Source organism: Thunnus maccoyii, chromosome 7 (assembly GCF_910596095.1).
Source record: "Thunnus maccoyii chromosome 7, fThuMac1.1, whole genome shotgun sequence".
NCBI classification, from domain to species: domain Eukaryota; kingdom Metazoa; phylum Chordata; class Actinopteri; order Scombriformes; family Scombridae; genus Thunnus; species Thunnus maccoyii.
The window spans coordinates 16,755,005-16,767,698 of NC_056539.1; the positions used below are offsets into that span (position 1 = coordinate 16,755,005).

The 12,694-nt window shown below is 40.9% G+C and overlaps 1 protein-coding gene across 1 annotated transcript in view; it reads left to right on the plus strand.

Moving 5' to 3' along the window:
* The first annotated feature begins 7,571 nt into the window (after positions 1-7,571).
* fbn2b (fibrillin 2b) overlaps positions 7,572-12,694 on the plus strand; it is a 73,994-nt gene continuing 68,871 nt past the window's right edge. Inside the window, exons 1-2 of the mRNA XM_042416825.1 lie at positions 7,572-7,681; positions 10,628-10,954. Coding sequence (XP_042272759.1) covers positions 10,776-10,954 — 179 coding nt within the window. The 5' untranslated portion in view covers positions 7,572-7,681; positions 10,628-10,775. The remainder of the gene's footprint in view (positions 7,682-10,627; positions 10,955-12,694) is intronic.

The window sequence follows — 12,694 nt, forward strand, 5'->3', positions numbered from 1 at the left end:
AGCCTAACCTCGCATAAATGGACCAATGTGTTTGTGTGCTGTTTTATGAGATCACATATTCTCATCTCCCCTGAACACTGCCATTCTTTGTCTCCACTCTTGTTATACTTTGAAGTTCTACATTCCTCTCCCACTGCATCACTGGGGCAGCACAGCTGCACAAGGCCAGGTCTTTACAGAGCCAAGCAGAGCAGCGATGCAGGTAAGGTGAGGCAAGAAGTGCTTGCCTTGTAAACAAATGATGGAAAGAAAGATGGAAGAAGAAGTAGGAGGGGGGAAAAGCATGAGAGAGAGAGAAAGCAGAAGGAGTTGAACAGAGGAAAATTGGAGCAGGAGGCTGGGAAGGAAGTCATGAGTTCTGCATGTGAGAATATGTTGAGGTCTGTCTGTCTATGTATTTATCTATCTATCTAATGGTTGCAGTTTACCAATTTAATTGACTTTGTGTGTGTTTGTTTGTGTGTCTTTATGTCTATGCGTGTGGTGTGGCGATCATATTTTCATTCACCGAGGGAAAAACCGCCAGTGGACCACAGGATTCCCAGCTGGGATCATCTCTAGACATAGCCACACTCCACCCTGACCCGACAGGCTCCAACCACAAACCCTAAAACCATGATGACACTTCGAAACCAACCTCTAATCCCTCAGCCCCACCTTACTGCACACACATACACACAGTGCACGCACACACAAAATCACACACCTCGGCACTCTCATGACCTTAAGGTTAACCTCTGCCAAAACATACTACGAGTTAGAGAGACTCAGAGTGAATAAATTTAGTGTGGAAAATGGGAACTGTGACAGTCAGTGATGTTTCTGGTTTTCTTCCATTATTTGAGGGCTTTGAAGCTCCAGTGAGCCCCAGCATTGCCTCATTTGACTTGCTTAGCATACACAGAATGAAATAAAATCCTCAAAACAATCCCCTACTTTTCCCCCAATGTCTCCTTATTTAACCCTCTAGATTCAACACACCGTTATGTCTGTTATTTTTGTCATTGTATTAATTCACTGCAAAGATGCATAAGGTTTATTGACAACTGATTCCCCAGGTAACTATGCTGTAGGACAATGATAACACTAGTTAGCTAGTTGAAGCTTTGTTTCCTTGGTGGGTATCCAGCTTCACCACCTGCACAAAGACATGTGATTTCCAAAAGGTTTATATGGAATATCTTGCATCAGACCTGAGGCACGACATTTTAGCGTTACTGCACATTTGAACACCTCATAAAAGCACAAGTATTATGCACATTCATATCACCTTAACTCTTGAGTGGCCAAAATGTATTTTTATGTGCTTGTAGGAACCTCTATACAGATTGAATAATGACCTCTTGCAGTGTTATATGTTATATCATGGAGGGGATTATGGTAATATGCATGTAGGCTAAGTCATGTTTGTTGCCCCCTTAGGGACAAACAGAAGTATAATACATAGCCATATAAAAATCAATGCTGTAATAGTTCCTTATGGAAACAAATTTAAATCCTTTAATGTAAACTTCTCTGCCCCTGTTCCTGCCTCCAATGACCCACATTTGCACCGGTTCACCCCATTGGGCAGCAGTACAGTATGACTAATCCTGGCCATTAATCTCTCCCTGCTGAGAGGCTGTCATGGAAGTGATTTGGCTCAGTGATGACTCTCCTGGCTGGGCTAAAGACAGACTGAAAGCCCCCATCAAGCTCTGGTGGTTCTTTTCCCTCAGCGCTGGGAGAGATCAGGCATCACTTCAAGAATTCAACTAATACACAAGTAAAAGGGTTGACAAAAGGACGGATTGTCTTAGTTTGCACACAGTGGCATGCAAAGACAAGGAAACACATTACATCGCAACATATCTATCAAGGAACGATTCTGAGCATCAAAACAGACACAAATGAAATCCTTCACATGATGGGTGGGATCTAAATGGGAGGCAGGCTTTACTGTATGTGTGCGTGTGTGTAAATGTAAAACTGTAATTGTGTGTTCATGTGGGGACAATGCAACCCTCATCTGGTTTCTGTACTAGCTTGTCATCTGTGACACACAGCGACGACTGAGCCCCCACATTCCTGCTCCTACTGGGCTGGGCACAAGTAATAATAATGCAGTCTGCTCTATGTACAACAAATATCTTGATTTTGTCAACGTGAGCCCATGTAGTCACTGCAGCGCCCACCACAAGTCTCACCAGGACTATTTTTCTTCAATGAAATAACACTATCAAACCTAACAACACAACTGTATCTTGCTTGCGTATGTTCATGTTGCAAGTTTATACAGTTGAGTGCCCCAAGAGCCAAACTTCTAAACATGAATCCAGTCTCTCTTCTGCTTTACTGTGATGACCATGATCGGAAAAATTGGTGACGTAATGAGAACACACACTGCTCTTTGGTCTTTTAGGCAGCCTCTTCCTCACGCCATATGTCAACATATGGTGTGTCTGTGTGTGTGAGTGTTTACATACGTGTATACAAATGTAAAAAGAGATGGGAGACAAGTGAGAGAGAGAGAGAGTGCAAAGAGAAAGAGGGGAAGGGGGGGGCTAGTAAATTTTTATTTCCCTGGACTATGAAAGTACAATACACACAGACAGTGGTGTGTTTTCACTGTAGCCAGATCACTGCTTGGTGAAATGTGGTTCTGTTTAGAGGGGAGAGGGAGGGACTGCTGGGAGAGCGAGGGAGAGGAAAGAGAGAGAAAGGGGACACACATAAATGAGCTCGAATCTCCTTAAGGGTCTTATTCTTTGTTCCCATCCATCCTGGTCTTTCATGGTGTCAGAGTGAGACTGTGAGACTCCCTGAGAGCTTCTGCAGCACACCACAAATCATCCTGCATGATCCTACCAGCATGCTGCATGTTCTCCATTAGGATGAATTGCCATGTTCAATAGCATGAAGTGAGAAGGGGTAGGAATGTGAAGTCAGTTGTGTTTTGATGTGTGTGTGTGTGTGTGTGTCCGCGTCCAAGAGAGAATGTAGCAATGCTAAAATCTGATTTAATGGGAATTTTCCTGCTTGTTTCAATGTTGTTTAAATCATGTGGTGGCAACAAAACTGAACACTCATTTACCCAATCAGTTCAGTTCAGTTTTATTAGTCATATGTAGATTAACACAGGATCAACGGTACAATGAAATGTGTTGGACGAGGAAACAGGTCGGCTCAGCAATAAGAACACTAGTCATAAATTTAGAATATAAGATTAATATAAGAGGATTTATGTGTAAATGTAAAGGTGACAAGTGTATACAACAGTGTTGCACATTGGGTATGTAGCAGTCCTATTTCAATAGCAGCAGTCATGGTTCATAGTGCATTTTTTATGTAAGCAAGTCAAGTCAATTTTATTTATATAGTGCCAAATCACAACAGAAGTTTTCTCAGGTCACTCTTCACATAGGGCAGGTCTAGACCATACTCTTTATTTTACAGAGACCCAACATTCCCCCATGAGCAAGCACTTGGCGACAGCGGCAAGGAAAAACTCCCCTTTAATGGGAAGAAATCTAGAGCAGAACCAAGCTGTAGCTGGGCGGCCATCTGCCTTGATCGGTTGGATTGAAAAAGAAAGGAGTTGAGTAAACAGTGCAGTAAACAATAAACAATAGACAGTGCAGACAAGCAGGTAAGGAAATGTGAAATATTTAGATATATGAGTTGAGAAGCCTGATGGCCTGGTGGTAGAAACTGTCCACAAGTCTGGTGGTACGTACAGCCATGTTCTTGTATCGTCTGCCAGACGGTAACAAGGAGAACAGTCTGTGTGCTGGGTGTCTGTGTGGTCCTTGATGATGCTGTGTGCCAGGCACCGCTGGTGGAAGATATCCTGAAAGGCTGGGATATCTTCCACAATGTGGAAATGTTCATGTTTTCAAGTAAAATTTAAATACATCCTCTGATAATAAAAAGTGGTTTACATCATCTCTTCTACGGAAATCCCTTTTGCCCCACATTGAGTTTGGTCAGTTTAGATCATGGCAAAGTCCTGCACAGACTAAAAGCTTTATGCACATGGTTGTAATTACCAAACTTTGTTAATCTTGAAAACTGGTCAAAGACGTTCCAACAAAACATCTTGGCCCTTCTAGGCTTATCAGAGGAATAAATAGTAGCCTTCAAGTCTACATAATGCCCCATTGTCTAAAAAAAGTATTTATGACCCTTACGAAACCTGTGTGTTTGTGAAAAGACAGAGGAGACGATTTGAGTGTCCCTGTCCACAGCAAACACTGCTCCGCTTGTTGCTCCTCAAAGAGGTTTCCAGTAACAAACAAGGTTTTTCCACACTTTGATAAACAGTGGATCTTCAGAGATCCTTGGGCTTAATGGTGCTCATCATTAACTGAAGAACCACTTGAACATCAAAAAGCTTCTTTCCTTCATTGAAGAATTGATTGTCATTATGGTTCCATACAACAAGTATGTGATTCCTTTTGTAAAGAAATTGTGGATTTGTGGTGGCTTAGAGCAAGCACACCAAAGAAATTGTGACACTACAGTAGAGACAACCTCTAAAACCAGTGTTTTTTGTCATGGAGTCACAATGGATACAGATGGGAGACAAATTCAAGGAAAAACCAAAAGAGCGTTTTATTAAGTTGTGCCACCATGAGCAGACAGAACTGGTTAAGTGCTTCTTTTTTTGAAAAAGAGCAGCCTTTTTCGCAATATTCCAGGAGGGATATTTACTGTGTTTCACTCACTGTTATTTAGGAACTGCTAAAATACAGACTGACACAAGTACAGCAAAGCACTGTTTTAACTGCTTTTAACTTTCTTTTAAAAAAAAAAACATGTTTATTGATTTTGAAAAGTGGTATAGAAATACAACAGAACAAACACACAAACAACGAATGCACAGGAAAAAACAACAAAACGAAAGAAAAAGAAAAAATAACATTGGCGGTAACACAAAAGAGGAAAAGTCACACATAATTTATCACATTAGTTACAAGGTATTGACATATGACAGTTAACCTGTTAGACCATTAACCATTTACTTTAATTTTTCAATCAGACCAATGGTTGCCAGACTTGGCTGATTTTCTCTAGATGTAACACATTTCCTAATTCCTTCAGCCAGATATAAAACGTTGGAAATGTCTCAGATTTCCAGAATTGTAGCAGTAGTTTTCTGCCTGGTAGTATGGATAGAAAGATGGCTTGAGCTTCTCTACCTGGGTCAACCACCCCAAATAGCGCTGTTAGAGGGGCAAGGGGACAGTCCTTACTAAAAGCGTTGGCAAAAAAAATCAAATAAATGACCCCAAAAAGTTTGTAACCTAACCTAAGAATTGGTGACACAGAGTTCCTTGATCTTTTGAACATTTCACACAGAGGAGTGAAGTATCTTTGAATATTTCTTGTAATCTAGTGGGAGAGAAGTGCAATCTATGCACAATTTTGAATTATATCAGTGTGCCTAGCATTTATTGAACTACTGTGAATATTTTCAATGCAGGCTTTCCACATTTCATCTGTAATTTCAGTACCCAATTCTTTCTGCCAGTCTTCCCTAAATGAATTTGACGATAGACTATTTAAATTTTGTAGAATGTTGTAAAAATGAGACACAGCGCCTTTAGTATATGGTTTAATAGTCAAGAGACTTATCAAAAGCAGCATGGTGAGGTTTCTGCTCGTACAGTGAAACATGAGCCCATAAAAAGTGTTGCAATTGTAGAAAACAGAAGAAATGTGAAGTTGGGAGCTGAAATGTCTGCTGCAGTTGCTGAAAAGAGGCGAGGTGATCATTAATATAGAAATCTCTTAGAGAGATAATACCTTTCTCCCTCCAATCATATAGATGTGTCCAGGTATATTTTGGGGGCTTGAGACGAAACTTTCAAGAAGTTTTGGGTTATGAGGTTATTCCCGTATATGGCTTTTGTAGTCTTTGATGGACTGTCAAGGAGTGCTGGGAGACGTGAATGCTTGCAAGAAAGGTGCTCAATCTGTAGCCATGCAAGCATTTCTTCCACGTTACTACCAGGAGGGCAACCATGCCAGAACGAGAAAATATTTAAATGGACAGCCAGATAGTATGATTTAAACTGGGGGAGATCAAGTCCACCTTCACTCCAACCTTTACTTAGATGTTTCCTAGTAATTCTGGGTACTTTACCAGGCCAAATGAAAGATGAAACGACAGAGTCTAGCTTCTTGAAGTAAAATTGAGGGATGCTCACTGGAATTGACTAAAAAATGTATGAAAACCTTGGAAACGCTACCATTTTTATGGCATTGATGTGTCCCACCTTTGAGGAAACCTTTGAAGGTGTTCAAAAAAACTTCTGTTTTTCTCCAACTGTTTCATTTTCTTATCCCAATGATGCTCCAACAGCTGGCTCAGTTTTCTTGTAACTATAATTCCCAAACTGGTGAATTTATCTAGGACAATCTTAAATGGGGTGGTCTTCAGGAATGCCTTGACTACCAGTTGTGTTAAAGGCATTAGTTCCCTCTTTATCCAATTTATGGTTAAGTGCTTCTTGTAATAGATTCTTCAAGTCAGTGTTGAGATCTGGTGACCGTGAAGGCCAAAGCAAATGACTGCTTGTTGAAGCATTCAGTGATCCCTTGTGCCTTGGAAGTATCTGTATTCACAATGTTCCTCCACTCATTTATTCAGGTTTTTTCTTTAATTTGTCACCCAACTGTATATGAGGCTGTGTACCAAAAAGATAGCACTATAATGGCTTTGGTAATAAGATATTTCAAAGATCTCAGAGTGAAGGTTGAAGCCAAAAGCCCTCCTAGAGATGCACTGCACCGTTTTTGTCGAGAGTGGTGAAATCAGCGCAGTGGGTAGCAACATTTGAGATGTGCTCAGCTGTCCTCACCAATATACCACCCAGATGGCCACTCTCACAATGTTAACTTCCTATCAGCACTTGTGGCAACAAAGCACAAGGATGTGTCAATCACAATCCCCAGTGGGCCGAGGCAGTAAATAGCAGGACTATTTGAATAGCAAGCGTAAATTTGACACACTGTGACAGAGAAACATGCTCTTCATGCTTTGCTGTTAATTTAATTTATTAATTGACTGTGATCTGTTGGAGTGTGCCGGGTTACATGTGAATCTTCATGAGAGGTTGTGAATTTGGAGTTTGAACTTACTTTCTGCTAAATAACCTCCAAGTATGGCAACTAGTTATAATCTATCTTATACTTTTACTATTTGTTTTGTTTCAATCTGATCATGACCCATCATGACCTCTTCACCTTTTTAGTTTTCCTCTTCATAAGTGTCATTGTTGGCTCCTTTTCCACAACCTTATGTTAATGCAAATGCATCCTAACAATCACCAAAGATAATTTCCTTTAGTGAGGCTCTTGTCACGTCATCCGGGTAGCCTGAAGGAGTGTTTTTTTGAAGAGTGATGATAGTGAAGCCATGTTATCCACAGTGTGAGGGTTTAGCTGCTTGGCCTCTGTTATAACAACTCTAGGAGTCTTGAGGAATGTGGGTTTGTCCTGCAGTCCGTTACTACCCCCTCTCTCTCTTTCTCTCTCTCTTTTTCTCTGTCCCCTCCCCTCTCCCAAACAGGGCAATTCCCTAACTTTTCTCTTTTTCTCACAAGGCTATAGTTCAATATTCCATTCTGGGGCACATATCCTGTCTCAAATTCCGACTCTAGGCTCCTCGACGCCAAGGCACTCCAATTGTTGCAAGGTATTGTGCATTAGTGATCTCTTGACAACAATACAATCAAGTTATCAATGGCTTTGATAGTGACTATTGTTCCAGAGGTCCGTTGTTTCACGGGTGATTATCTCTCATGCATGTGTGCTAAATAGATGCGGATCAAATCACAAAGTTAGGATGCTCAAAGGTGGATAAAAAAGTTTAGTTGATGTTGCAAAGCGGGTGAGGCGCGGGAGTTGCAACTTTTTTTTTTTACCGGCTTTCTAAGAAAGTGCATGGAAAGAAGAAGAAGAAGAAGAAGAGGAAAAACGACAGCCTAGTCACGTTATACAGTTTGATTGCTTGTGAAGTTTTCATCCGTTTGGAGAAGCTTTCCTGGCGAGCAAAGTTGAATTAAAAAAGCGCAAAAACCCATTGTATTTTTCCCCATCTGGGATTAAGTCGTGTTTCAGCGAGTAGGAGCTGATGTTGCGTTTTTCTCCATTCATAAAGTTGCGGTGACATGCAGAGCTCGTTTTCAGGGCTGCTGCAGTATAGTGGAAAAAAACAAACATGTCTCTCTGTCAACTTGCAACAAACGGCTTTTGTGATTGTTTTTTTATAATGTAGATGAAACCAGGACTCTTTACATGAATGTTTATCTCCTTTATGGACTTTAAGTGTGCCAGATGGTACTCATCAGTGAATTTACAGTAAATCTATCTCACTGCATTTTGCATCTAATAGGCGAACATTCCTGGAGATAATTTTTTCCTGTGATGTGTTTTGCTTCTAAAATGTTTTGTGCGTTTATAAAAAATATATGTAGGGTTAAATTTAAAGCAAATATGTCTCTCAACTGATTAAATGATTAATTGATAATGCAGACTGAAGGCTTTACCTGCTTCTTTTTGACAGCAGGTTTATAGAAGCGCTCAGCAAATCGCTGCTCTGGCTGCCACTCTTTAATTGATCAGGCATTTCTTTTGTTCTGCATTGATCCCGCCTCCAGTCAGTTCTCTTACTGCAAGCAGCTACGGCTATAACTTTTTCTGTGTGTGTGTGTGTGTGTGTGTGTGTGTGTGTGTGTGTGTTTGAGTGGAAAATCTTTGTTTTTTTATATTACTCAGGTCTTAAGAAGGTTAATATGCTTGCCAATGGAGCATCATACTAATAGTCTACCTTTGGAAAATTGACCTCCTTAAAGTAGTTTTGTCAGACACACAAAAGTCACACAGTGGCAGACATATTTCAGTGTATATTGTGCATGAGCAATGTGAAAATGTGAATAATTATTGGCAATTATGTTTAACTATATCTCCTCCTGTCTAGTCCCTGTCTTGCAAACTACTGTCTGTATTTTCCTCTGTGTGTCTGCATGCCTGAGTGAGTTCACTGCTCGTCTATCTCTCATCTTCCATTAAAATGAATTTGAGTCAGTGGGATGTGCATGGGGCCATATTTCTTCTCCTTTTCTTTGTCCACCCTAATATATTTACGGTTGGACCCACGGCTACAGGGCTGGAGGCTGGGTCTGCTAAGGTTATATATCACCAGGGGCCCACAGTTCACTCTTAAACCTGTGGTCTGTAATGAGGTGGAGAAGAGAAAATAAACCCCATGGCTGTCCAATCCAGTCGGACTCTGGATGTTTTTCAATTTAATATACTCTAATGCAGTTAAGACAGGCTTATAAGACTATATAGGCAACGTATGGGGTTAGCAAATCTGAAATAATTTGATTTAGAGATCCAGGCCCTATAAACCACATAATAAGGAATGATTGGAGTAATTTAATTTTGTGTCTGTATATGGTTGAGTAAATGGTCTTTGTTAATAATTAAATGATCCCACTTTTCTCTCTGATTGTGGAATGTGTGATGGAGCGAGAGAACATTTTGAGGTTATTGATCATCTTTACCTCACCATTTAACTCTTACTTAGCTCTCCGTCCCTGTCCTTTTTACTAACTTCCCTCTAGTCTGTCTCTCTGGCTCCCTCTAGGCTCATGGCTATAATTTAGGACAGTCGTTCCGAACCCTTTTGGCTTGTGACCCATTAAATCGAAGTAATGTCTACTCATGACCCCTTGTCACAGGTTGCATATATATGACTATGAGCTGCGACGGAGTGATGTTCCCGTCTTATATTTTTTCTTATTTGAATGCTTTACAGGCCTGATGATGTATAACTAGGCAGCTTTCCCTCAATAAAGAGCAAATATCTCAGACAAATAAAGATGATTTGTACAACAGATACATATCTTTTTAATGATCACATTAACCCTCAGATTAATCTTGCAACCTTTTGGGGGTTCCTAATCCCCAGGTTGGGAACCACTGATATAGAAAAATAGTAGGATAGATAATAGCCATTATGCCTAAGACATTGCAGTTGTGTTACAGTATAAAAGTGTAGAGGCTTATAAGTGGACTATTGAGACATGTTTCAATTTATAACGGCTTTGTCCTTTATAACGTCCCTTGTAATAACAATAAATATTCAATATTTATCAGTGCTCAATCTTTGACACTGAGCTTGTATCTCTCATCAATTTATGACTTTCCCTGCTGTAGTCTGTAGTCAGTACATACAGTATTTGGTGTCAGTGGAGTGATAAACCACTTATGAGACTGCTTTGAACTGCAGTATACTGAAAACAGATTGCTGGCGGTCAGGATTAAAGTGTCTCTTTCATTTCCTTGCATGTTCTTCTTTGTTCACCCCCAACTCATATGTTTTCTCTTCTCTCAATATGACCACTAAGCATGTCACAAATAAAAAAAAAAATTCCAATCAGTGGATGATTCCATTGCAAACCATTTTACAGGAGAAGTGTATGGTGTCCTGTTGGTCGCTTTGGGCTACATCACCTTATATAATTGTTTTGGCCTGTTGGATTAGCTGAACCCTCATTCTCAGTGTAAGTTTGATAGGTGTCTCTGTGTGTTGAATGTGTTTCTGAGCTTTCATCCCCTTTCTTCCTCTTTCCAGCCCCAACTCTGGAGTGCACACCAGGACTTGGTCCGGATCCAGGTGTAGATCCCTGTGCTTAGCCTGGGTCCATACGGTGAACAGAAAGTCAGAAAGAGTGAGCGGTAACACAGGGGCTATTCGGTTGGAGGGATAGCCAGACTGACCAATGGGAGCAAGGAATCTGGCTCAGGTGTTGCTGGGATGGGTGGCGGTGTGTCTTGCGGCGGTCCATGTGGCATGTGCTCAAAATGGGAATGGACCGTACCAAGCTAGCCGCTTCACCGGCACTGTGGACCAGAGAGAGGTGCAGCGGGTTCGACGCCGTGGCCAGGAGACACTGAGAGGGTAGGGATAAGAGCTCTCTGTGTGTGAATCCAATGTTTTTAACTGCTATAAAATGGAAAATACCAAATGAGCAGCAATGCATAATACAGTGTGGTATTACCTTTATTCACATTATATTGTAGCATTACTGTATGAATACAGCTGCATTAAGTTTGGTTTTGCATACACAATTCAGAACATTTGTAGCTGTATCTGGAGAGGGTTTAAAATATAAATGACTTTCCCCTCTCTGCTTTCCTGGCAGCTCTCTTTCAACTGCTGTGCTTTCTGGGCTGAGGCCAAGCTCGCCTTATACCAAATTATGCTGCTGAATACTACCACATTGTTTTCTCGAAAACAGCACATGTTCGACCTTAACAGGCTGCTTGCCACACTGAAATCTCCCAGTGTACTTACAGCAAATTGACATTTTCATGGGAAAGGGAGGAAAAAGCAGCTTTCTATACATCTCATAAGGAGATGATGAGTGAAAAGCATGACCCAAATTCCCCTGAGTGTATAAGTTAAGCTGGAGACTGCTGTGGGGAGTTTGCTGGCCCTGGTGTTTTAAGTTGAGGCGGCCAATGGGGAAATTGATGTGTGTGTGTATGGGGGGATACATATGAACATACATGTATGCATGTGCATGTTTTTAAAGGTGTTGTTTGTTTGAGTGTCTGTATGTGGGGAGTATCCAGTGAAATTAACTACAGAGATCACATCACCTCTCACCAGCTGCAACCCCCCTTACTACTCCTCCTCATCCTCCTCCCACTCCTCCTCTCTCTCCTGCAGTCCAACTTTTTCACTTTGTTACCTAAACAACATGAATCTGGGTGTGGGGATGTTTGTCAGTGTAGCAAAGAGTTTTCACTGTATATTTCGCCACTTCTTGAAAAACAAAGGATGTTTTGTTGGGGCCCGTTTTCAGTGTCTGCATCAGTTATTCCAATCAGACTCCCATCTGTCCCAGCTTACGGTTCTCCCCAGTGCCAAGCCACAGGAAATGAGGTATTCGTATCACCCGAGGGGGGTATGAAAAGGGGCATTTGTTTCACTGCTGTAGGTGACAAAGCAGCAAAAGAAATAACAGAGGGCAGGAAAAGTAGAAAGACAGATAAGAAAGAAGAAACTGGGGGAGACGATGAGAGAGATAGTAAGAAATATCTAAACTCCATGCAGAATTTCAGTGATCTGTGATGAGTTGTGGCCTAGTAACAGTGTAGGGTAATGCTCATAGAGTTGGTGTTTTCTCTGAAAACACGTTCATTGAGGGCTCATGCTGAATAATAGAAATAGATTTGTCTGCCCTGTCATTCATTTTGGTTAATATGGAAGGCAATGTTCCACGTTAAATAAAGGAAATTATCCTCTCTGTCCATATAGTAAAGCCAGATATATTTTTAAAGGAGACGTTTTATACGAAAGACTGACCGATAATTTTAGTCCTTTGACATTTCCACTTTTATGCATTTGGCACACTTCTCAGCCGTTATGGCAGGGTTGTCCTTTTTGACACATCTCAAGTAGTCATTAAAACACAACTGAGACGATTGGCATTAATTTCAAAACATTAACCGAACAATAATTCACATTCACAGTTTGTCTAACAGACAGTGAGTAGCCAGAAGAGAAAGCACAGACCTTGCACAATCGCATATTATTCTCATTGAATAGTGTGCGGTTTCATGAGAACAAGTAACAAAAGCCTGCAGACTTTTTCCATTACATTGTTAAGCTCTGGAAGCACTATTGTGTTAG